At 43.2% G+C, this 26,917-nt stretch overlaps 1 protein-coding gene and 1 non-coding gene across 3 annotated transcripts in view; one reads left to right on the forward strand and one right to left on the reverse strand.

Annotated features, from left to right (window-relative positions):
- zeb1a (zinc finger E-box binding homeobox 1a) overlaps nt 1-24,793 on the reverse strand; it is a 55,097-nt gene extending 30,304 nt beyond the window's left edge. The window contains exon 1 of one of the 2 annotated variants that reach the window (XM_072363041.1): nt 24,704-24,793. In XM_072363041.1, the coding sequence (XP_072219142.1) occupies nt 24,704-24,761 (58 nt within the window). In that variant the 5' untranslated portion in view covers nt 24,762-24,793. Of the gene's footprint in view, nt 1-23,230; nt 23,418-24,703 lie in introns of those variants that run through there. The other variant, XM_072363042.1, reaches the window with a different exon arrangement.
- Nucleotides 10,440-10,522, forward strand: trnal-uaa (transfer RNA leucine (anticodon UAA)). Its single transcript has one exon. It is a non-coding gene; the product is annotated as a tRNA-Leu (tRNA).
- Nucleotides 24,794-26,917: the final 2,124 nt, after the last annotated feature.

Below are 26,917 nucleotides of genomic sequence, written 5' to 3' on the forward strand. Positions count from 1 at the left end.
ATCCATATCAGATCAACACCTGGATGAAATGGTTTCCTACTGTAATCCGACATGGAATATTTATTGCACACAGCTACAGTTTGGACACTGAATTAAGGCAGTGATCAGAGGAGAGCTGCAGACAAAGGCCAAACAGGTCCGAACCAATGAGACAACCACCGACAACAGCACAGGGTCAGAATACTTCTGCTCTTATATAAAGTGTTCAATTCATTTGATGAAAGTATACTTTTTCCCCTTTATTGAATTTTTCAGCCATGAAAATATCAGAAAAATACCAACATCCCAACAGGAAAACAGCCCACTCAGGACGACTTTAAGATGAATTCATTGCAGCTAATTCATAAATTAGCACGTTACATCCTACTGTCAGAAAGAGGCAATGACAAAAACATATCCTGAGAATTCAGAACATAAATAAGCAGCATCTTAACCGAAAATGAAAATCTTAACAGCGCTACATTTTAGAGCAGCTCTTATCTTATAATCTGGTTTCAGCGTGTATATGTTGTTCCATTAGAGAATTCAAAGCCATTTCTTATAAATATTCATGTTGGGGAGCAGAGAGTGGCTCACTTTTTCTTAACCTCAGACTTCTTCCTTTTGTTAAATGATTTCCTACAAATTATTTTCACAAACTGGCCGGAGGAGGCACACAAACCCTCCTGGCAGGTGTGTAAACATAATGCACTAAGGCAGGATGCGAATAATTCTGACTTCAAACCTGCACTCACATTCTTAATCAGCCATTTATTATGAATGAGGCACGGAGACAGGTCTTTCTGCTTCTTTCAGCCCTTTCCTACAGCAGACATTTTGACATGTCACATCTCTGTTGTATTCAGGTGTGACAGAGAGAAACCGCGACTTAGAGCCAAAACAGACCCCTTTCATTCATTTCATTATATAAAACCTACGCTTTTCTTACACCGAATGATCAAAATACGATCTCTGAGTCAAGACACATCAAGAAAAATCACTGCATTACCCACAAAAATTACACTTGCAATGAAAAGAGGTCGAGGAATTAAGGAGAGCAGTGCAATTACAGATTTTTAACACGTTTAGACCATTGTGTCCCCTGACAGCTGTGATGCTGAACAAAGTCTAAGGGCACCTTAAAAATACTATTAAGGACAAACTCTGTAACTGATGGGCTGCTTGTCAAACATCAGTCACTGATAAGTAAAAGACAAGCAGGCTAATCACGGAGATGCAGTTTGTCCGACTGTCTGACCTGCTTCCCTGTGGTGCAGCAAAAAGCAAGGGGAACAAGAGGCTGGATCCTGGTGAAATCTCATTTTATGAGCCCTCTGAGTCTGAAGGCTGAGATGAAGGACAGGTTTGAGGGAAAGGCCTGAAAGGCAGGCAGAAAATAGCTCAAGGGTATATGAGTGTGTGTGTCTCTCAAGGCTCTCCTGCCCGGAATAAGCGATTAATCGGAGTCAACCCTGTTTTCTTGTAGTCTCTGAAGGAGACCCACGGGGATAAAAGGCTTGGTTGGTTACATAAGCAATACAACCAGAAGTCTCTCAGACATACAGTGTAACCGTCACAAAGACTGACTGTACAGACAGGCTTTGTGGTGGCAAGAGGAGGGCATGGTGGTAAAATATGGAGAGACACCAGCAGTCAGAGCCTTCCTCCGACTGCAACTCTGCGGGATCAGGTTAACTATTCAGATCATCCCTGAAACACCAGGCAGAAGGGGGAAGGAGACGACCACGAGAGAGCTAAAATCAATTTAATAGCTTGAGTTTCCATGCCAGGGGCCACACAAGAGCCTGACCGACCGGGGAGCAACTGATTGAATTTACCTAAGAAGCCCAGCTGTTATTGAGAGAGACGGAGAGAAAGAGGTGTGTGTGCGTGTGTGTACACGCCAAAAAAAGTGCTACTCTAGCACTTTCCCTCTTCTCTCCTTTTTAATAATTCCATTTTATGTGGGTCTCCACTTCAGCAGTCATGAGACCCGACACTAAGACATTAAATCCTGTTGGCTTGTTAAAATACTGCGCTCCTACTCCTTCACAGTGCTCAGGCGCATGACAGGAGATATATCATCCATGCATCACCTGCATGTGACTCTTTGATTTCATTATGAGCACAAATAGACTGCACCACATGTGTAGCATGACCTGCGGCAGAAAAGTTCCTCACACAGAGCTGGAAAGGCTCGCTGTGGTGACGTGGAACTTTTATTTAGAGGAATTCAGATATCGCCAGCTTGTTCAAGAGCACAGCGCCAATTAAAAAGACATCTCTCATTACAGCTTACTGTACACCTTGTTCTTGCTGATCCATTTTTGGAGGGATATCTGCACTTCTGGCAGCGTCCCATCACTTATCTCATATAACAATGTACTTGGCTTGGGCCCAAGAAAAGCTGCTTATGAACAGGGTTTGGAATAAATAGAAAAGACAATTCATGCACTGAATTACAAATGTGGTGTTCAACATCTTCAGCATCTGGTCTTAAGGTCACGCTGGCTAAAATGCTCAGACTTAATTCAGGTTTTTGAGCTTGAATATGGGGGAAAAGAAGGAATAAAGGGGGTGATGCCAGTGAGGACTGTTAACACTGCCACTTACTATTTTTATTTCTTTTCCATACAAAGCTATGCAAGAGTCTCTCAACAACTCAAACCTTTATTTTACCAGGCTGACTCACCTAAGGCTGCTTCTCTGAAACCCATATCTAGGTTTTTTATCAGATCTTTGAGAAGTTCTCTTTGTTTTTCCCATGACTAAAAACATGACTGATGACTGACTCGACATTGAGAGAAGAAGCCAAACCAAATCTAGCTGACATAAGAGTATAACCACAAGATGCCCTGTTTAAAAGTAATGTTTAGCACTATGATGCATGGCATCCTGTGAATGGAACTGTGCCGGTTCCGTCTTCTCTTTTTAGTGAGCGTATCGTCTTGTGTTCGTATTTTAGTGTATTGTCTTCATTTGTATTTGCCTTACATTCACTTGACAATTACATAGGACGAGTCCCAGCTTCATGAAACTTCCGACACTAAGGCCACTAAACAGTCCAGACGCCACCTGCCACATGTTTACTGGAAACACTGTTTAAGAGCTGAAGCTAATTATGCTTTAGCGCTCATGAGATTTGGCAACCAGAGCAGGAGAATGTCAGTGAGTCCTCACATGGAACAAAACTATTGCTGTCTACCATTTTCTCGATTCTGCGCAGACAGAACCCTGTGGTATCATCCCTCTGGTATGATCGCATCAGTTAAGGACATGGGAGGGATAAGAAATGGGGATTTCTATGGAGTGAATGAGCAGTTTCAGTCCTTCTCAGAGCGTCGGTTTCTTTCTTTATTAGAAACAAATTCCCACATACATTAAGAAAGTCTGAGTCTCATCACATCGACGCATGTGTTCAGTGGGGTCAGACCTGCTTATTTCCAGGCAGGCTGATGCCTTCTTTGCCGGTAATGGGGTCAGTTTTTTCCCAGCATCTTGCTGTCAAAGACTTTGTTTGTATTAATGGGATACAAATTAGTATATTTCTCTCTGTGCAAGCAGGATTTCCTATCAGCCAATCCATTTTCTGTACCTGCTGAGTCCAGTTCAGAGCTGTGGAGGGCAGCTGGAGTCTATCCCAGATGCCATTGTGGAAAAGGTTGGGTACATCCTGGGCAGGTCGCCAGTCCATCACAACCATACAAAATCACTCCTGGGGCCAAATTCCAAATTCCAATCACCAGTTAACCCAACATGCATGTTTTTGGACAGGGGAGAACGGTCCCAGCAGGGATTCAAACCAGGAACCCTCTTGCTGTGAGGCCGCAGTGGTAACCACCCCATCACCACGCAGCCCCAAGACTTCCCAAATTATTATTATTTTTTTTTAAACACACAGTTCTACTATTTATCATGGTGCAAATTGTCTTCACGTAGCTTGAAAACTTTAGTCAGATTATCAGGGCCACACAAAGCATTTTTCCCTCCATGTTTCCTCTCTAAAGACTGTGGCAGGACTTTAGTTTTGTTGCCAACTTTACTTTTTTTTACAAGCATGATTAGTTTTCAATGTAAAAAAATCCTTCAGATTACAAAATCTTCAACCTTTCATGCAAGATAAACAAATAAGAAGGAGTTAGAGTTTAAAGAATGCACATCCAATCTGGCTCTGGTGACCATCACTCTCATCAACCGCCTCCACCACCCCCCCAGCAAGGAGCCTTGTTTCAATGTAAGACCAGGGGCTGGAAAGGAGAGAACAGCCGAGCCGCGGGGCCATACTGCACCAATCAGCTCTGAAGAGGTCGGAAAGGTCGCTGCCTGGCGACTGGCACCCACTGATTGGGAATAAACAGTGACAAAGCTTCCAGAGGCCACCTCCTGAAAGGAAGAGGAGGCTCGATGAGGAGGAGGAGGGGAGGCGGTGCAGGACAGTGTGCTGAGGGGGGAGGAGCAACTCTGAGCACATGGCCTTTTAGCCACATGATCTTGCTGTTAACTTGTAGCTGAAATCCAACAATGCCAGAGTTGGAAATGCTCCTGAATCAATTCAATGTCAGTGAATCTTGCAGGAGACGAAGGGTGGCATCCACACAGACACATGAGGATTTCTGTTCCAGCCCGAGCTGCTGAGCTGTCTGTCAAAATGAGTTGAGAGACTCCACCAAACTGCCAAAAACCTTAGATTACAACATTTCTATGCAAGACCACAGAAAACATCCACACACAGAACCTCACTGGAACACGCTTTAACCAAGGATGCATCAGAACTAATGTTAACGTATGAAGCAGAGCTTCCTGAGGGGCTCCCGCTTTACTGCTCTCCCCACAGTTTAACAACCCAGCTACCACCCACCGAGCCCGAGAGCACAAGTGGCTCAAAGCAAAGCAAGTGGGGTAAAAGTGGGACACCATGTATGCTCTGTCAGCTGTAGTTTGTAAAATGTGCCATCCAAGCATGTCAGAAACAAAAGAAACATACCTGCTCAAAGAAGGGACAGCTGGAGATGAGGCAGCATTTTCAATTGTGTACGTGAACATTGTTGTTTTTCCCCTTAATTAGTGTTTGGATTTTAAAATGTTTTTGCATTAACAGAAAAAGACAAATCTTTGAAAAAGGACAAAAGCTTTTGTTTTGTCTGAAAAACTCAAAATACTGACTCCTCGGTGACAGAAAACGAAGCAGTGTGCAGATTCTACCTGAAGGTGGCTGGAAATCAGCAGCTGGATCAGGTCCCGCTAAGATATGTCAGTTCATGCAATGGTTCAGTTTCCATGCACGTGACACAGGATGGTTCACACCATGTGCACAGCAGCACAGACGGTGACGACACAGCCACACACACACATCCAACAATGTTTTGACTAATTCTCTCATAAACTAAGTGTTCTGAATACACAGTGTCAGCAAAACAGTGCAAAGTAAGATCTTTATAGGTTCAATAACTGGGAAGTAAAACGTTTTAGAAATACAAACGATGCCCCTTTCCAGCTGTAGTAAAGGAGACAAGAAGCTACAACATAATACTCTGAGAGATTATCGTCAAGGAGCTGTTTACACAGCTCAGCAGCTAACAGCGTACCTCTGCCTCCACCTCTTCTACGTTAGATGGAGGAGAATATGCTGCAGTGGAAATGCATTTGCAGAAAACACTCTGTACAGTAACCTGGAGCACTTTGTCTGACTGAAAGGAAATCCTGTAAACTGGCTTATCTCAAACAAACAGTGCAATTGCCCTTTAAAACAAAATCTGCCAAAAATGTTTGTGCGCGTTGACAGTTTCAGTAAAACCCCAACCGGCCAAAATCAAAACCAGAACGTGAAGATTTCAGATGTAGGATCAGAAGAAAGACCAAAGATTTAGAGAAGACTTCACTGTTTTATCCCCATGAATCCATCCTGGCACATTTTCTGATCAATCTGTGCTGACTTGTTCCTCCCAAACAGGCTGATTCTGTTTCTGACTGCATCACACCGGCCTGCTTTCTCTCTGCTTTTGTACAGATTTTCCTGCTCCTCAAACTTCATCTAAATCAATCAGGTTATGAACATTGGCCTAATGTCTCACCATGAAAACATTTAAGGGGACCTGGTGCACATCTGGAGGAAGTCCTCCGAGCGGCTTATTATCCAGCTCCAGATCGCTGTGAAATGTGCCTACACAACACTTTTCCTGCCAAACAGACGCTGCACGGTGCGCCTTATGATCAACAAAGCAAACAACAAACAGTCAGACGCGTAGCGAATGACACTGAAGCTACTGTGGATTTGCTTTTGCAGCCCATTAGGATCCCGTGTTGTGACAGGTACTGCTCAGAGCAAATCTACGCTGCCGCTGTGACCCAGAATTAGTTTTTGACCCGGTCGTTTCCCAGCACATTGGTTTTTCTAAATGCTGAGTGCAAGATGCAATAATGCATTCACAATGAGAACAACAGACGATGATGAATCCTGCCTCATATCAGGCAAGTCGGGTTTTTAATCACCCGCCGCCAACAGGTAACCACATTCCACTCTTCCCTCGTGTCCTTGCCAGTGAGATAAATACTGAAAAGGAGTAAATATTTAGAGAGCAGTTCGTCACTGAAGTTCTGACTCTGGTTATAAGAGATCAGAGTAAATTCCAAAGCAGTGAAATGTAGAGGAGTTCCCTGTTAAAAGCTGTGTTTCCATGACAGTTCAGAAAATCCCCCGAAATGTTCTACACTTCCAAGTGAAAGGAAAGAAAGTACCTGGGAAAGGACCTGGATCATACTGGTCTGAATGTGTCCATCCGGACGTAAGACAGAACCCGTGTGCCGGGTAAACTTCCTTTGGGTTAAGACGCACCAGAACTGGTCGGACTGGTGAGCAGTATGTGGGACTCTCAGCCCAATTCAGTTCAACAAAGGTGATACTTTTACACAGTTTGAGCAGAATCTCCACAGACCTGCTTAAAACAACAAAAAACACATTTATTTTCCCATTTAAACACAAGCTAAAATTCATCTCCAAAGTCTCCCACCCAAACATCATTAACTGTTCCCTGGGTCTGTTTATGAGGTCATATTTGCACCGACAGGCAGATGTTGAAGCACTGTGTCATCTCTAATGCTCTGAAAAAAAAATGAACAAATGACTGAGACAGATACTGATGCAGATGAAATATGACTGAGAACAAAAAAACAAGATCACATAATATTTTTACTCAATTATTGTATCCTTTGAGTAAAAATGACTAAATAAACTCATCCCAGCTTCACGAAAAGGAACTTTTTTTTCAAAGTAAGATACCAAATTGAACATATTTGAGTCTGGATTGAACAAATACAACAGCCTAAATGTATTGTTGTGATGGGGTTTCATAATTTTAAAAACATCTGTATTCTTCAATACTTCGTGTTTTATTTCTCCACATGATGTCATCAGACTGCTTACGTTGTCAGAAATAATCAATCGATTCATCAGGAAAATGTTTAATCCATAAAACTTTGCTGTAATCCTGTTTTCGGTGCCACATTAGAGGGAAGACGGTCAGTGGAGTGAAGAGAACAGCTTCATCTCACTAAGCATGCCCATCGTCTTGCACACACACCGTTATGCAGCTGTTCCTGACCTGAAACCTGAATGTACGGCAGCAGGGATCCTCTGATAGGCATCAATCATGTTTTAGACTGAGCAATAATAAAAACAAAATGATACAAAAGACTGGTCCAAACTGGACAATGGACAGATGCGTGTGCCTTGTACTGTCCATGCAGGTGGTGCTTTTTGACCTTTGACACAAGGCCCAACCCCCTTTCTCTATCCTCTGTCTTTGCTGTCACTCCACACTGCAAGCAGGGGGTTTGTCAATTTCTGCTCAGTGCCACGAGGTTAATATCCCCCCAGCCCAGAGTCCCTGAGAGTAAAACCCCCAACTCGGAGCAGTGAGGAGAGACGCTCATATGAAGCTGTGAGGAAAAGCTACAACTGTAAGACTCCTCATACGCAAAGTGTGGAGAAACAGTTTAGACTTTAGCGGCTCTGCTGACCTTTCCTTCAAGGAATGTGGAGGTTAATGCCAGTTTTGGTCTTAAATCGTCTGTTATAGCACTCTTCTTCCTGGGTGCCACAGTCTTAAAAATAATGATCATGATTATCATAAAATTACAACGTGAGGTTCAGAGCCACTGAGATGAGTGCAGAGGAAAGGACTCTGAGGAATGAAGCCACATTTTTAATTCGTTCAGTTACAAATGTAATATCCATTAGGCCTTATTCTTCTTTCACTGTGTCAAACAAAGGATATCCTGCAGGCAATCAGGTAATGTAGAGGCATCGAGCTAAATCATACACCTGATCAATAAACTACAGTTGACTGATGTGCTACCTCACCCGTCCCCCTGGAGATGCTGAGGGTGTAAATCCTGTTTTCCAGGCTGCATGCATGTTTGAGGGGGGGGGGGGCAGAAAAGGGAATATTCAACTCAGTGATGAGCCCCACAAATACTTTCTTTTCCTGGTAGCTCTCTCATTTTGGCGTTCCCTGCTGTGTTGAAGTAGCGCCTGCAGAATTATTCTCCTCACTCCTTTTACACCTGAGTCTTCCCAGGAAAAAAGAAAACCACTTCAATCTTATCAATAATAACATCTATTCACCTAATTTATGCCCCAGCAGGTACTGCAGCACTGCTGTGGTCATGATCTCATACTCTCAACAGCTCCACCACATTTTCCTCCTATTCTCCCCTGCTCAGTATTCAAATCACACACACACACACACACACACAGAGGCAGAAAACTCGTTGGGAAATGGGTCGGAGAACTGTGGAACTGTGCTGGTTTCAAAGAGCTGCTCAGCATCGGCAAAAGCTGAACATTGTGACGCGCAAAACATGACATCTGTGTGTTTAACCGTGTCTCTGATAGAGATGGCCGCCTCTGCAACACAAGCCAGTCCGCGGGGGGAAGTGTGTATTGCCGTGAGCAGTTTCTGTGTCTGGCTATGCTTCACTAGACTAAGCTAGACAAAAGTAAGTGCTCAGCTTAACACAAAACCAAGCAAGGCTTCATGTGGGACTGCTCTGAGCTGCAGGGTGAACATGCACACGCTGATAACTGCTGTCTTGTCAAACCTCTCTGCTGACCTCTGATGTCCGGGAATAAGCAGGTTAACATCAGTCAAAATGTTTGCATTGGATACTCAGTCACTGTTCTCTGAGATAAATGAGCCTTGACACCGACTTGAGCATGTTTTACCTTCTGGACCACGTTCCCCGAGGGGACAGTACTTTAGTGTTGTTTTCATCTCGTCCTGTGTATCTGAATGAACTCGTCTCTTGTCTCATGTTCAATGCATGTCAAAAGCATTTGGAGTTCCTTAAAATTAATTTTTTGTCCTTATGTATAAAACAACAGCTCCTTGTTATCTTTGCATATTATTTTGACTGATGCTGTGGTGGGAGTTTGGATATAAAAGGAATCAACTTTGTAAACTGTAGTTTTTCTCCTCTTTTCACTCTTTATCTAAAAACTTATGGGCATTCTTCTTCTTTCAATCCTCAGCTTTTACAACTCGAGACAAATCAACTGGTCCTTACCGGGTCTTGAAATGTGGTTTGTTCAGATGCAGCTTTGCAAACCTAAGCTGTGCTGCTGTGTTCTTGTTAGAGAGAAGAGGCTTTCTCCTGCAGCCCTTCCAAACAAGCCATCCTTGTTCAGTCTTTTTCTAGCATTTAACAAGCTAATTGAGGTCCGTAGAGTCTGACATGTAGCAGTTTCTCTGAGCATCGCACGGTCTGACCTTGGGGTGAACTTGCTGGGACGTCCACTCCTGGGAAGATTGACAGCTGTCCTGAATGTTTTCCACTTGTGAATAATCTTTCTCTCTGTAGAACGATGGACTCCAGATAGTTTGGAAATTATAACCCTTCCCAGATTAATAGGCAGCAACAGTTGCTTTTCTAAGATCATTGCTGATGTCTTTCCTCCTTGGCATCGTGTTAACACACACCTGAATGTTGACAGAACAACAAACTGACAGAACTTCTGCTTTTATGGAGCTGCTCACACTTACAGATGATCAGTTAATCAGGTGGACATGATTAGCAGCACCTACCTGCTACTAACCCTCTTAATTTCTATGGCAGCAATAATTGTGGGATTATTTTTTTCTGTATATTTGGCTTGATTTTTGTTTAATCAAATTACAGCATGATGTAATGTGCTGCTTATCTGAGGTAGTGCTTACTTCATTTCAGGACCTGCATACATAAAACCTTTCACTTTTTCACATGACTGCAGATTTAGCAGCTATGTGTGGAGGGTAGTCTCTCTCTCTCTCTCTCTCTCTCTTTTAGAAATCACATATCCTAACTGGTTTAATAGAAGCCTATTTCAAACACGTCATATCACAGAAGCTAGAGACACATTACAGTGTCTCTCCCAATGTGAATATTGAACAATCAGGTCAACTATAAAAACACAGAACTGCACCACCAGGATGTCCGAGTGGTTAAGGCGTTGGACTTAAGATCCAATGGGCAAATGCCCACGTGGGTTCAAACCCCACTCCTGGTAGAGTCAATCATCTTTTGTGAATTTCCAAAAGGGAAATTTAATCTAATCTGATCTAAAAGCACAGTCAACAACATCACTCTTCGTATCTGACTTAATGCAAATACTCAAAGTGGCATCACTGTCATAGTGCAGTTGTATTAGTCCTTGTTACTGCGTGCTCCTACCTTCCTCAAAGATCAAGCCGTTATGAATGGCTCTGTGTATCCAGTCAGCGGGCTAATTTCATAATCTGAACACAAATGGAGAATGGAAAAGGCTGCTCCTTCCCCCCTCCCTTCCCCACTCACAATATCTCCATCTTCCATATCCAGCAGGCTACTTCGCACCATCCCACCATCTTACATCATATTTCTTAATCCAACTACTGTGATTTTGGCACTGCTGGCAAGATACCTCCCATCTACTGTATGTCAGGAGTTGGCAACAAACCTGAGGAGCTCTGCAGGCAGCCTTTTGGCATGTAGCCTCGGCTGGCACCGCGGTCCTATCCTCGCTAAATGAAGACCATCCGTTGCCGTCTGGACGCTGGATGGCAAGCTAGCTTGCTTTCAATAGCTGTCAGCGAGGGGAGTGTCAAGCTGGGAGAGTAACTGTGCCCAGATAACAGAGAGCTGGCAGTGCCGAGGGCTGGGTTCATGTCTAAGTGGCACAAAAACAGAGCTGGGGAGTTATGTCCATATGCTTCCAGCCGTTGGATGGAGAGCAGAAGCAGTGTTTCACAACAACACTGTTTGGTGCAAATTCAAAAGGCTTTGTGCTCGCAGCTCTTTCTGGGAATATTCCCATGAAGTGTCTTAGATGGTTTTTAGTCTATTAACTTACATGCAAATAGATCAGTCATACTGGATGTCTCACAGCACATGATCTGGCATCTCTGTGCAGCTCCTTAAGCCTGGGCACAGGACAGACTGAACCGTAGAAATCCTTCCTGCACAGAATATGAACACTGCCCTGTTAAGAAAGCATAATGAGATGCTACCCTACTTTTCATTCAAAGGTGCGTTTAGGGACAACATCACAAAATGGGCAGATCAGGCTGTTCTGTACATGGAAGGCAGTAAAGACAAAGGAATAATCCTGAGCTCACAGCGATACAAAGCAATCTCCCTGGATGTATAGGCAGTCTGTGAGGATATACGCATGAGACGTGCGTGTGTATGTGTGTGTCTGCCTGTTTACGCAGTCACACAATACTGGGAGGAGGGGAAGGAAAACACAGGGACAGGCCGGACCTTCCGAACACAGTTTAGTAAAATGTCAAGTAGGTTCAGATCCCCACTCCAGTGAAATGTCATCCAGACCAGGTACCAAAGAGGCTAACACTGCAGAGATGTTTCAGCGCAAATTGAATTCCACGCTAAAATTATGATTACATCATCCCACATCTGCTAATGTACCCCATTTAGCAGGAGACCTAAGGGATACAGGGGTATTTAAATCCAGCACACCTAGTCCTGATTGATGTGGGTTTTTCCATTAAGAACCATTAAACTGGATGTACACTTAATGCCTCTGGAAGAGTGTACCGAGGTGACTATGTGTGTTTTGGACAAGGTCTCCAATGAGCATGTGGCAGTACACATTATATCTTGCAAGAGGATTACGTTTTAAAAATAACTATAAAGGAGCCAAGTAAGATCAAATCAAGTCAAATTAAATCGTGAAGCCATTAAAAACAAACAAAAAGCAAAGTTATTAAACTGTGAAACAGAAACAGCTCAAATTTGGAGTCCTGAGACACAGTTTGAGATAAAGTTTGTGTGCTCACATCAGCATGATCTCACGAGATGGTCAGGGCAGGGCTGTAGCTTTCCTCTCCTTAAGTGTGGTATAATATAATTGTGCTGAAGGGCTGAACGCCACGGGAGGAGAGTTTTATATCGAAGCCTGCCTGCTGTAACCGTGTCAGGTGGTATTTATGAGACTTGTAATGGCGCTGAAGCTCAGGCACACCTGCTACGCTGGTACAGGGGGATAAACACACACACACACACACACACTTACAGCAAATCCTTCAGGTTGCTTGTTCTCAGCTGTTGTTGGATGTATAAAAAGCTGTTTTCAGACACGTTTGATGAGAGCGGGCTGTAGTTACATAAATAAACTTGAAAAGTCTTGACATAGTTTCTGTTGGACAGAGATTAGAAAAGCATGTTTCATTATTGATAAATCTGTAGATCACTTAACAACTAACCGTTTATACCAGGTTAATAGTGAACAATAAAAGCCAAAGAAAACAATAACTTGACAGTTTGATGAAGCTGGAAATGATAAATAATCACATTAACTATTAACTAATGAGAAAATTAGCTGTTACTTATTAATTTTTCTGTGGATTAACCAATAAATCCCACATCAAGAATATATCCAGCTAAAGTGTCCCTGTTAAAATGGCCCTTGAGTTCAAATTTTTTGTGTCTTTTTGAGGCAAAATAACCCCAAAAAGAAAATCTGCAGCTCAGGCAGACGCCTGCTTAGGTTTCATCCCTGATGAGAGCAGGAAATTAAACTTTTTACCCATCCACTGCACTCCTTCCCAAAGTCAACAGCTAATCTGGTGGAACACGGCTGATACCAAGACTTTACGACAAGGTCAAACCCTGCCTTTCGTCCAATGGCAGCCGGGATAGGCTCCAGCCCCTCCACAATCCTGCGCTGCACTGACTGGGTTTGAAAATGGGTGCAGAGACAACCTATCACGGCTGGTTATGTGTGCAGCATCGTCACAACGACACAAACTACCACGACGGCAGCCACTTAAAGGAGCATCTGACAGTGTCATTCTCATCCTTCCACAGCAATCAAACCACAAGCCGCTGTTGATAACTTCAGAGTGCTCCCACATGCTCTCCGCACACTCCGGTGATGCTCTGGTCTTCACCAACAGGTCTGCCTCAGTTATGACAGACAGAACACAAACAGACAGATGAGAAAACACTGTCGCTGCCCCACATATCGTGATGACTGAACAACTGACGCCTCAGCAGAGCTGATGCTAAAACTGCTTTGATCAACAAAGGTGCGCGAGCAGGGTGGCGTTCTGAGTGGCAGCCGAGGAGACTGCGTGCCCCATTTCCTGAATGCTCTGCAGAACAAAGGAATAGCAAACTGAATGAGATAATAAGACGATCTTTTCTTTTAGCCCTAGATCAAAAATTATAGCATTATTGAAGATTGACTTTGTGTTATTCTGTATTCATTCTGCCGTTTTCAAAGATTACAGCAACTGTTTTTTTCCCTTTAATGCTCATTCCTGGTTCCCAGGGCTCAGCTGCTGCATATTTGCCGTTTTTTCCCAGCTCCAACAATACTATGACTGGAACACTGGCGTGTTCAGCCAATCAAAGGCTAATCTGTTGTGGGAAGCAAATGTAGAAACGGAAAGAAAACGACACAAGCAGCATGAAACATAAAGTCTTCTGGGTGAGAAATCCCATGATGCAGTTTTTGAATCAAACCAAAGATGAAACCAGAAAACAATTGGCCTTTTGGTTCATCAGCGAATTGTTTCAGCACTTTGAGCTGCCGTGTCAGCCGCCCGTTCTTCTTCTGCAGCAGCGAAACTCAGAACACAATCTACCCAACTTTTTTACGTCGGGCATCAGGCTTTTTCTTTTTATTTCATGCAACTGCTATAGGCTCTGTGACAGCAGGATTGCATGTATTCAGGTAAAAGCCTGTAGAGTGTGACTGCTGACACCCAGCAATGAACCACATAGGAGAGCTAAAGCAGTTATCATCACAGCTTCAGTACAAACGTGTTGCTTCATGCCTGCAGCACATCCAACACCAAGCACTCTTCACACTTAGCAAGCCGCCTCAATTACAGCAGCATCACCTACGGCCCCGTCGTCCCTCCATCCATCCAGTCCTGGTGTAATTCATCAGGCCTGGGTGGCCTCCATTAGTGCTCCTCCGTGGGGACAGGACAGCCTCTAAAGCACAGCACTCTGGGAGCGCACTGGGGCCCTGCACTTTACCCTAACAGCTTCATCAAGTCTGCATCCCCAGAGCCAAACACACACTCACACCGAGCACATGCACACAGAATCTCTGGAGGGCCCAATTAGCAGCCATCACCTGTAATTCAATAACACTCCCTTTCTTGCAGCCCTCTCTTACACTCCACCCTGAGTTAGCTAGCATGACTTAAGAAAGACAAATCTTAATTGCCCGCAACATCAAACAAATCTAAATCTACAACGACAGTTAAGGAGATCTGAATAAACTTGAATATTTTGCGTTTTCCACCCAATCGCCCTTCTTTATTCTGGTGTCATATATCATGTCACTGTTAACAGAGAGCACAAATCAAGCCCAGAGGACCCAGGATGAATGAGAGACACAGAGAATCCACACTGCACATATCCACTCAGCTTCTAATCTAATCCTCTGTTCCCCCTCAACATCATTCTGCATCCATCCTGTGCGGAGGGGGAGGAAAACAGAGGGGCATCACCTCCAAATATGAAAACAAATGTAGCTTCACAACTAAAATAATCCACAATGACTGCAGCCCACAAATGTAAAGAATCGTCTCATAAGCAGTCGATTGAATAAATCCTATAATCAAGATATTAATTTCACTGTTTTTATGTGGAGCAAATAATTACTTATTTTAAATTCTTTTAAAACTCAAACTATTGAAAAAACATTTAATATTCTGAAACCAAGGACTGAACTGAAACTGAGGGACTTTGTAGTGGCTGAAAGTAGAGAAGGAGGGAACTCAATGTGGCCACAAAGGCTAAATACTCCTTAAATACATTCATATGAAATATGTTAACATAGTAACACACTACACAGATGAGAATCCATGGAAAACCTGGTCATCACTCATCAGTTCACAGTACAAAGCACTAATGGGGGAAAAAAATAAATCAGAGCTGTGCAAATTAACAACTATCTGTTTAAATACACCCAGAAACAGCAGGATCATAAAACAAATGTGAACAGACACTTTCCCCAATGAAGCCTTGCACGAAAAGCCCCCCGGAGAGAAGATGTGGCGAAGTATTTGTGTAAGCTGTAGCTCCAGACTTCTGAACATGTCACAGATTTATTCCTGTATGATGAACAGCTTTGTGGGAAATGCAGTGAAATCCCTGATTTGCTCTAACATCACCTGCTTAGAAAACAGGACAAAAGCAGCCTGCCATGATCTGTAATCAGTGGATGTGTCTCTGTATATTTCATTTAGTTTCCTTTGCTCTGTTTGTTCATGTCCCTTTGAGTTATTGTGAATTTTTGTGTTTCTAGTTGTTGATTCTCTGTTAGATCAATATGTTACCACCTGCTCCTCATTACTCACCTGCATCCATTCATCTAATCATCCCTAACAATATGTCCTTGGTTTTCTTCATTCTTTATCAGACCTTTATTATCCATGATAGCTCAGCCTTGGTTTTCAACCTTTTTCTAGCTTTGACAACACTTCAAAGGTTTTGAGGATTTTCACGACACACCACAGCTGTCCCTTTTCTATACCTGCTGGAGCTTATCATGAGACAAACAATTTAGAGACAACACCTAACCCAACATGCATGTTTTTGGACGGTGGAGTACCTGGAGAGAGCCCACGCATACACAGGGAGAACATGCAAACTCCACACAGAAAGCTGGGCATCGAACCTGTGAGGCGACGCCGTTAACCACCGCACCACCGTGCAGCCCCACACCACAATATGCACAATTAAGATTCAGACATGGTGTTCAGTACAGAATGAGAATGAAAGTCCTCGTCGCAGGAGGCCCCGTGCTGCACGTCGTCCCCTTCTTTCTGCCCACTTTCTTCTCATTTCTCCACAGTAAAAAGAACAAAAAAGCACCACTTGGTGGCCAGGAGGGAAAAAAAAAACACAACAAAAGCAAAGAAATAAAAAATGGCTCCTATACTGTCCACTTTAATTTTCTGCTTCAGTGACAAAAAAAATACTAAAATGGATGGCAGAGTAAAAGGCTGAGAATAAATCACTCTCTGTGCCTCTAATCTAATTCTCCTCCACTCCCACCTGTCCTGCTGCTGCTCCCTCTGCAGTCTCAGGAGTGTCTTTAGTGAGTCAGACCCCTCCTAACACACCTGTCCATCGCTCCTGATTTATGTCTCCTGAGAACCGCTGGGAAGTCTCCCCAAATCCTCCTGTAGATTTACATCTTACTTGGGTTGGTTTTGAACGTTCACTTTAATAGCAGACACGTTGAAATATAAACAGTATTCTGCGGTTTGAAGTTTTATTCAGCTTTGCTTTTGTTAGAGCAGTAAAATGTCACATCAGAATAAACAACTCGGTGAGGAAAGTTATTTCAACACAAAGTGTTCCAGCAAAAAGAATCTGGTTCCTGTGAAAAAGCAATTGAGCATGGTGCACCTGGAAAAAAAATTGCGATGCCACGGTACACGGCTAAAGAAACATTTTTTCCAGCTTTATAGACAGTAAAACACAATTAAGGGGAAAGAATCTTTTCTGGAAGGGTCATGGTTGAGAAAGCATGGCTGATCTGTACTTGAAGTACGACCAATAGAGCAAAATGTCTTTGAATCATGTCATGTGTTTACACTCACAGGATCCTCTTACCAGTTCTCGATTCAGCATCCTTTAAACCTTAAAATGTTCCTATTCAAACCATAAGAAATGTGCATAATCAAGAAGCTAAACTTATGAATGTTTAGCTTCAGAACGGTTCTGTTGTGTGACAAAGGCAGATCCAACGCTTGAGTTTCAGCACGCCGCTCTGACTTCACATCAGCCGCTCTGATCTGTTTTTGTTTTCAGGTTTACCTTTGAGACGTGTCCCGATTTTAAATGGAAGTGAATCAAAGTGAGTTGCCAGTCACAGGCAGGCAGCACTCCACTTCAGTGACCAACATGCACGGGACTGAAACAGAACTTCTCTACTGTACGGCGCCTGGAGGCAGGCAGCAGAGCTTTGGGCTGAGGCAGCCACTCTCTGACTCTCAGGCTGCAGGAGAAAGAAAAAGAGAATGGAGCTTGGTAGGATATGCAAATTGCACCACCACCAAAGGAGAAGGAGAGGACTTTCCCACCGGCTGAGTGTGAAAGAGTTCTACCCTTCTCCCACTCACAATGACTTTGAATGGGACCCTTTCTTTTGACACACACTGGCCTGCATGCACACAAATCCCACACAAACTCACACCAGTAAACGCAGGTGTTTGTGTTCAAACGCTCACGTGACATACTAATGCGCTCAGAAATATAAGTTTAAACTCACACATTCACTCTTTGATGTGCTGGTCTGACGCAGCATGCCCTTTTTTCACAGATCAGCCTCTGAAGCAAATTTCAGATGAAAGCTTTAGCTGTAAGCAGCTCAGGGAGCTTCTTGAACACATGAATATTCAGGTGGTTGAATGAGAAGTAAGTTAACTGTGCAAATGGGTTCGGCCTTCTTTAAGAAAACACGTTTGGCAGTTCCTCTGAGACTTCATGCACCGGTGGAGCTCGAGGTAAATTTCGGTTCTGGTTCCACATTTGGCTTTGTTTACAGTGTAGGTGTCTGACGATTTGAATGCATTTGACAGCTTACAGGGCTTTGGCTCCACCGTAAGATTAATTTCACATGGAATACCATACAGCACAGACATGAATAAATACCTCATAAGCTCTTCCTGGTATTTTTCAACAACTGAAAGGTGCAACATTATCTAGAAAATGAACAGAAATTAAATTACTGATGATTCTGAAATAAATCCACAGACCCATCCTGCACACATTCAAAACTAGAATTTGTTCTTAATGACTTGCCTGGATAAATAAACTTAAATAAAATAAAAATGTTGTTTTCAGTGGGCAGGTATGGTTCATTTACTTTAAAGTAAACCTGTATTCTAACATAGGTCTAGTTTGTTTTACACCTGATACATTAATTCAGGTGTGAATAAACATTCACTAATCATTGTGTGTGTAGAGGAAAAAAACGTTCTTCTGTAGACAACTCAGTGCAGTGCAGCCTGAATGACACAATTAGTTCCCCTCAGTTTCATTTTAAATCAGAGGGCAGCAACCATTTCCCTTTCACCTTGACTAAAAATAAGCCTCATGAGCCACCCAGGCAAATCACACCTGCACGGCTGCAGACACGTCTGCGCTGGGGAAGGTTTTTGGTAATCTGTCATTTGATCAATGCAACTTTCAGAGTCTGTGGTCCCGTTAATAAACTGATTGTCTCAGCTCTGTTTGGTGCACTTGCTTGCATTTCTTGAACCAGTCTAAACCAGAGGCGTCTGTCTTCATAAGGCTGTACTGACTCATCTGCGTTAATGTTCCTTGTCTGATCTGTCAAGGTGCTTTTATCAGCCAAAGTTATCTAATTGAAACGCAAGTGCAGCAGCGGGAGCTGCAGATTTCCCCTCACAGGGACCATGTTAATGCATGTAAATCCAAACAAGAAGGCCTGTGTTGTTATGCAAGGCCTAGAGGAAAGTAGCAGTTTCCCACCTTCATGCTAACATCCACTCCACACACACACTGCTCAATTAGTCACAGCAGCAGCATCAGTAGGCCTGACGCACCTCCCCCTCTGGACCATAAAAGGTGAGGGGGAGGGGTTAATACTGACTTGCTAAAGACATCCTGTAGTGCTTTGTCATTCCACAGGCCCATTTGTGCAAGGGAAACGCACACAAACGTGCAGCCTGAGGCTTTTCAGCACAAGAAAGTCACATGAATGACTCCTGGTTATGGATCAATTAACAACAACTGTTAGCCACAACCACCTCAAATATCGCTCAGATCGCTTCCCTCTCTGGAACTGAAAGAGCAAAGGTGGACGCGTCAAAAGACACTGACATAATGCACTTCTGTTATATAAAAACGTACAATGCATGAGAGCAGCTTTGGGGAAAGCATAACCAGGGGAAAAATCCAGGGTAACACCACAATAACAAGTTGGATTTGTGTAATTGCATTTGCTAATGAGTGTACTTAGGTGAACCCGGTCTATGCTAAATCACGTTAGCAGCAAAAATATGCTTAGCGTTACCACAGAGGAAGGACACTCACATGACACCTCTTCACTGTAAGACAGCTGTAACTGGATAACCTAAGGCTGAGTATGGCTTTTTTAATATACAAAGGCCAAAAAAGGCCGTTTAGAAACCGCTGCTGCTTTTAATTTGAACTCTTTTATTTCCTTTAAGAAAGTGTGCTGGGAAACCGCCTCAACATAAAAGTGTTCTTCACGATGAACTGTGCAGCACAGATTTGAATAAAAGGCCTGTGGCCTTGGAATGATGGTGGAAGCAATAAAAAGAGTACTAGAGCATCTAACAGCAAGCTCATCAGACAGGCAGTCTGCCGCCAAAGATAGAATTATTTTAAAATGGTACAAAACACTTCTGCTTTGATGACCTGATGGCTAACAGCAGTCACTGAAAATAGTCACTGAAAACGCTGCAATCGGCTGTCAATGTAGCAAGAAATCCTCCATCTAAATTCATCACATACACATCTGCCATGTGAATATGAGTGAAATACCCTTTGAAATAGAGACTGGAAGACAGTTAACACTGTTTCATCAACTCGAGAACTGTAAGTGGGACCAAAAATGGGAACTTAAACAGAAACGTACCCTTTAAACACCCACTCCATCTAAGATTTTCACTTCCTGTGGACAGACGGTGGTGAGCGCAGATTTTTAGCTGGCTTGTAGGTATGAGCAGTGCAAGCCTGGGAGTAGGCCGCTGTGTTTATCCTGTAAAGGTATGTTAACACCAGGCAGCATTCCTGTAGTCCCTAAATTGCAGTGTAAGATTACAGCACAGCTGAGAGTGCACTGGTACACATACAAACATGGAGCACTGGGAAGGGGCTCGATGACGAAGCCATGACTGGGACAGCAGAAGCGTGGAGGCCAAAACCTGCCATTTACAGAAGAACCAGAGATGATTAGCATGCAGGCGAGCTGGCAGAAACAACTCCATACCGTCTCCCTGCTCTTTCCACTGCAAATAACACCTAGTAAAATATCTACTCTACACTCCCACAGCTCCATGTATTACTGAAGGCCGTGTGGGATAAATGTTTCATTTAAATAAGAGGGGGAAACAGAGGTTGCTGGGGGTCCCTGCTAGGCTTTTACTTCAACATGTTGATCTTTGCTGCCTGCTGGGAAATCGTTTCCGTGGTGCTAGAGCAAGGCCGGTTCTCTGTCAACTATCATTAACAGCTGGCAGGTCAGGGTTAGTTTGTCGAGACAGGAAAGAACAATGCCATTTGAAGTTGGGTGGCACGACAGGGGCACCAGAAATGAGCCCGAGTCCTCCTATAACGCCGCTCGTTATGAATGAGGGCACCACTTCAGAAAATTGCTTGACAACAAGGTATGAGGGGATGGATGGATGGATGAGTGTCTGCCAACACTGGTCACATGTACGAAAAAGAACCCAAGGACAAATCAAAGAAGCCATCCTTTACTTACGTTCCCTCACTGGTTTAAACTTCAAAGAGGGCACTTCAGTGAAGAGCAGTCAATGATTAGCTTAATTACAACATCTGAAAGCAGTCGCCACCAACTCTGCCTCCAACCAGCAACAATGACAGATTACAGCTCCGTCTGATAATGATCTCCTAATGTTGTTGTTAACAGTCATGGTTCACTGAAGCGTAACTGCAATGTCGAGGTTCTTCCAAAACAGACGGTTTTTATGCCCCCCCACTCATGACCACCAGGCTCCAACCGGAGCTGGACCAAAATCAGAACTTTCTCTTCCTTTACTCAAGTTTAATGTAGCGTTTTCCTTTATTTTTCATCAAATAATGATGGAGGGTAAACTGAGAAACTGCATTTAATTTACTGACATCTAATTAAGTTTAGTGTGATGGAAAGTGAGTCTCACATTGGCCACAGTAAACTGAATTTGAGCTGGAATTTTTAATAATTCATTGTCAACATGACCGATGACCCTGGTGTTTCTTTAATGTCCAAGCCTAAAAGTTACCACCAACACTTCACATGTGGCAGATGTAGATTTTTGGACCCTCCTTTAATGCTCTGGGGCTGAATGTGCGTACCATTGTGGGTAGCACTCTCCCCAACATGAAACCAAAACCACAAAATAAACAAATCAGCAAAAGCCCAACTTGACAACTTACTTTGAGCCAAAGATAACCAACATTTAATGCCAATTATGTAATAATAACACTAATACAGCGTTCGCTCCGATAGGCAATTCCATCTTTGTGCAACAGTACCATCAGTTAAACTTTAACATGCTCTAATACTTCATTTGCACATGATTTGTAGACTCAACAAAAAAGCCTATTCAAATGAGGGAGACAGATGGCATTAGAGCTAAAAAAAAGCTCTTTTTTTTCTTAATTTGATTAAGTTAACTGATGCAAAATTAAGAGAACAACCATTCGAAAAATCTACACGTTAATGAAGTCATTTAAAAGCTATGATGGAAATCACCATCTACAATGTAGGTCATCACTGGGATAATTTGCATCCTTTCTCTGGCTCTATCCTTACATTTAGGAGTACCACTGGATAAAGAAAAAATACAATGAATAGCCTCTTTTGACTCATTTAAAAAGCCAATCAACTGCAGTGCAGTGACTCCACAATCATCTGAGGATTGTCAGTAATAAGCAAAAGCGGGGATGTAAAAAGAGGAGCACTGCAACAGTCCCCCTGATAACTTTCTAATAGGATTTATCCACATTTTAATGTGCATACAGAATAATAGGCTGGGTTTAAATAATTCAAAGTTATTAATATCAAGTGATGGGAGCGTATGAACCAGTAAGGAGATTACAAGCTGAAAATTAAAGCTTTTGTGAGGGCAGAGTTGGTATCAGCAGCTGTTTGCCTCATCATGGTGATGGCTGGCAGGGGGTCATGGTGCATTAGCACGGGCTAATGTTTGGTACAGCAGCTCTTTTGAAATTCAAAAAGGTAGCTGTGAACACGCTGTCTGTGTCACGTGGGGGGAAGAAGAAGAAGAAGAAAAGCCCTAATAAAGACGCACGTCTGAAAACGAGGCAGGTTGAAAGTGAAAGGAAAGAGGAGGCAGATGAAAGCGCTGCGCACTGAATCACACCACCTTTTGCCATCTTGATTGTGCGCCTCGTTACACGGTCCAGCATGCGCTCTTTTCACATTTAAGGCTCGTTTCACGTTGTATGGAAGGAAATTCAACGAAATGACTCACAAGAGAACCTTCGCGTCGAGAAACGGTGCCGCACGCGGTCAGAATAGCGCGTGGAAAATGGGCTAAAATACACCTTCATAGGTGTTGCATCACCTTGCGTACCTGGCTGTCTCCGGTCCAGGAAAAAAAGCAGCAACCCCGCCTTCACTGCAGTAATGGGACTGACCGCCATTCCCTCCCGCTCGGCACATTGTGTAACACATCACCTCAACACAATAGATGGACACGAGATGTTTGGCGGGGAGCCCTTTTAACCGCTGATATTGCGGTGGAGAATAACGGAGGAATAAGCACCTTGTGCACCGCTCATTTTCCACAGAGCCACTCACACACGGAGAGCAGCGGGGTGCACTCGACCAAACGAGGCAACCAGCCCACAAAAACATAATAAACATAAAGGGAGAAATAAAGCATGCACAAGTGGGTCAAAACTGCGTGTCGGTTAGATAAATCCCGCGAGAATGAAGGGTGGCAGCATCCATGCGAAGCTGGCAAAAGCAAACGGTGAAAACTACCAAATAAATCATCTCTACCTGCACAAGTTGACATTTGGAACGGTTTTCCTGGCTCCTCACGACACACAGAGCCTTCAGGAAACGGCGAGGGGATCCTGTTCCGTCAACGCTCGAGAGCCGCAGGTATTATTTGTGTTTATTTCTAGGCCATTTGTCAGCCCCGTTATCCGCGTTCAGGTAAACATGATGATGATGGTGATGATGATGATGGCTCCTGTACAGACGCACCGAGTCACCGTCGTGGCGTCAGCAGGAGGAGGAAAAAAAGGTGCTTTCCAGCCCGCTCGACTCACACACTTCATAAGAGTGTCCGAAAATATATAAATTTATGGGTTTACTTTTTTATTGGCTGGTGCGATGTAACAGGGGGAGAGGACAGGTAAGGAACCGTCCAATGAGGGAGTCGGGCTCAAAAAGGATGTCTAAATTTGAAGTTATTACACCCACACTGTTTATTTATATTTCTATTCCTCACGCTCAATAACAGAAATAATCCAGCCGACTAAACACCTACTCTTAGGTCATTTCATTACCCATATCAAAGATTAAAAACCCAGGTGAGTTTAGAGGATTGCTGTGCTAAATGTGTATTTGCACACCACCGAGTAAGGTGGCAACAAAACCATTATTAAAGTAACCTGGAACCTAAAAGAAATGCTTTATCATGACCAACATGCGGCAGAAGTGTTTTTTTGCAGCGTCGCTAACAGTTTACAAGCGCACAAAGCAAGAGTAGAAAAAGTGAAACAGGAATTTGGAGAAAATGTATGGTAATTTCCAGTCTTACCTCACCTAAGCAAGCATATGTTGCTGTAGTTGTTGCAAGGCAGGCTGAAGTGGAGATAAAATAAACATCCAATCTCCTGAGCAGAGAGGCACTGAACGGCACCAAAGCCCATGTAAAATATCGCGCATTCACAACAACAGCGCGATTAACCACCCGGACATAATAAGCGACTCCTAACGTTGAATCATTTCTAACGGTGGAGAGCAAAAGCTCCGTCCGGCCGAGTTAAGCAGCAAGTTCGCAGGCACAAAAAGCCCCGCATCAACCTCGCCCTAAAAATCACACAGACTAAACTGCAAGCTGTGTTCAACGGGCCACGTTGTTATGTGAAAGCCCGCAACCTGCCGCCAAGTGTTGCTGTCGCTGAGAAAGTGGGCAAAAAGTGCAGAAACAAAGATGGGGAAAGTGTCAGAAAGTGTAAAATACAGATCAGCGTGAAGCGCTCCTCGGGCTGTTATAATAGACGGATAACGGTTCACTCAGCCAGGCGGCCCCATGTACCGCTAGGCGGAGAGAGAGAAGCCAGCCAGGTATAACGGTACACCACCACACTGGGATATGAACACACTCACACGCCCTAAAAACTCCCCGAAATGTGGTCCAACTCTATCCCAAAAGTCTCCTGGAGAACTTTACCGACTAAAAAGCTCGGCAACAGCCTACCGGACTCGACCACCGGCGGTTAGAGAGGAGTTTGGACTTACCGCTGCTCCTCTTCGGGTTCGCCTGTTTTCTGCGCTTACACCTGGGGCCATCCGCCATGATCCTCTCGCTGAGTCTGTAACGCAACCGTCCGCGAGTTACCTCCTCCCTCCCACCTCCTCCTCCTGTCTCTCCCTCCTCATCACCCCTCCCATCCCTTACCCCTTTACGACATCACCTTCCCTTAGCAAAACACCTGGTTTGCGACACACTGGCTGCTTTTACGGCTCCTCATACACCTCAGCATGGCCCCTCCTACTGGCCGCACATGGGTGAATGTTCACTGGAAAGGTCTGAAACTGTGGCTGGATCGGCTCTTTATCAGCACTCTGCGCTCCTCCTGACTGCTTAATGATATTCAGTTTTTAATATATAATCAGTTTTAAAGTAATAATAATATGTGCAAGGTGTTTTAGCGCAGGTGGACATGTAGAAACGTGGCTGTATAAGACAGTGAAAGGGGGAAATTGCTTAACAACGTTATAAAAACACAAAACAAGTCAAAGTGTTTTGGTAAGAGACTGTGATTGAGAAAGTATTCATGTCTGTAAGAATACTACAATAAAATATCACACCTAAAATCGCTGAAAAGGCCATTTGCAATAGGAGAAAGTGCAAAGGTTGTATTAAAGCGTACATACACAACATAAAATCTATTAATTAAAAGTAAATTATGTGTTTTTTTACTTCAAGTATTATTTAAATTGCCACCATGTTAATAGCTGTTTCATAAGCTCCACGTGTTTCATATGTGTAGGTATAATTGTCACTAAAATGTGCTGTAAAAACAATGATATTTCACTCATGTTGTTAGTCAATTGCTTCTGTCGTGTATAACTATAAAAGACATGTTTGATTATTGTTTTATTTGAAACGGTTTAGCATTCATATGAGGTTTTGAAAAGATCCTTCTGAAAAAATTTTTAAATATTAGAATACTTTTGGGGGATTTTCAATTTCAGCTACATCGTATCTCCAATTAAAGGGCAAATATTGTGCTTCCACTCATTTAATAGCTTTACTTCAGCAGTTACATGCAAAACTATATATACTATATAAACTACAATGTTAACTCATCAATATGCCATTATTAGGTGCTATTGCCTTTGGTACGCAATCAAAATGATGATGCTTGTACTTCTATGCAAGTAAAGTTTGAATTCATAACATTGTCTTGTAAGCTTAGTATTTAACACCATAAATAAACTCAGGTAAAAAAAAAAAACAGATCCCTCTCCCATAGAACAGAGGCTTCTTTATACACTTAAATTGAATTTTTTTTATAACTTCATCTGAATAAGTTTTAAATAAATAAAAAGCAGAAGATTTCCTTTAACTTTCATGTCATTTATTACATTTTTAAAATACATTTTATATGAAACTGTCTCTTACATACACAGTTCTCTATGCAAGGAAAAGCTGAAAATCAGTAAGAGATAATCGTGATCTTCAGCCCCTTGGGCAGAACTGCATTAAAACAGATATTATTCTTGGAAATCACTGCTCATGAACACTTTCAGAAGTCAGTGTCTATGAAGACAGTTCACCATGCCATCACAAATGCAGCTTAAAGCTCTATCATGCAAAGAAAAACTCATGCATGAATATGATCTACAAGCACTACGGTCCTCTGTGGGCTGAAGCTCACTGAAGGAAAGCGGAAAACTGTTCTGTGGTCAGACAAATTAAATCTGAAAAATTGTGTCCTTTGTACCAAAGAAGAAGGACCATCCAGGTTGTTATCAGCTCTCAGCTATAAAACCTGCATCTCTGATGGTATGGAGGTGCATTAGTGCCTGTGGAACTGGAAACCTGCACATCTGGAAAGGCACCATCATTGCTGAAAGGTGTATAGACAGGTTTTAGAGGAACATGTGCTCCCACCCAGATGACACCTTTCTCAGGGAATGCTTTGCATAATTCAGCAAGACAATGTTAAACCACATACTGCATCTATTCCAACAGCATGGCTTCACAGAAGAAGAGTCCAGGTGCTGCATTGGCCTGCCTGCAGTCCAAGACCTTTCACCAGCTGAAAGCAGCTGGCGCATCTTCAAACACAAAATACAGCAAAGAAGACCCAGGAGCATTGAGCAGCTGGAAACCTGTATCCGACAAGGATGGAACAACATTCCTCTCCCAAAGGTTCCAGCTTCAGTTTCCAGATGTTTACAGACTGATGTCAAAAGAGTCCATACTTTTCATGAAACAGTTCT

The sequence above is a fragment of the Leuresthes tenuis genome, unplaced genomic scaffold (assembly GCF_036924035.1).
Source record: "Leuresthes tenuis unplaced genomic scaffold, fLeuTen1.0.hap1 SCAF_14, whole genome shotgun sequence".
Lineage (NCBI taxonomy): Eukaryota > Metazoa > Chordata > Actinopteri > Atheriniformes > Atherinopsidae > Leuresthes > Leuresthes tenuis.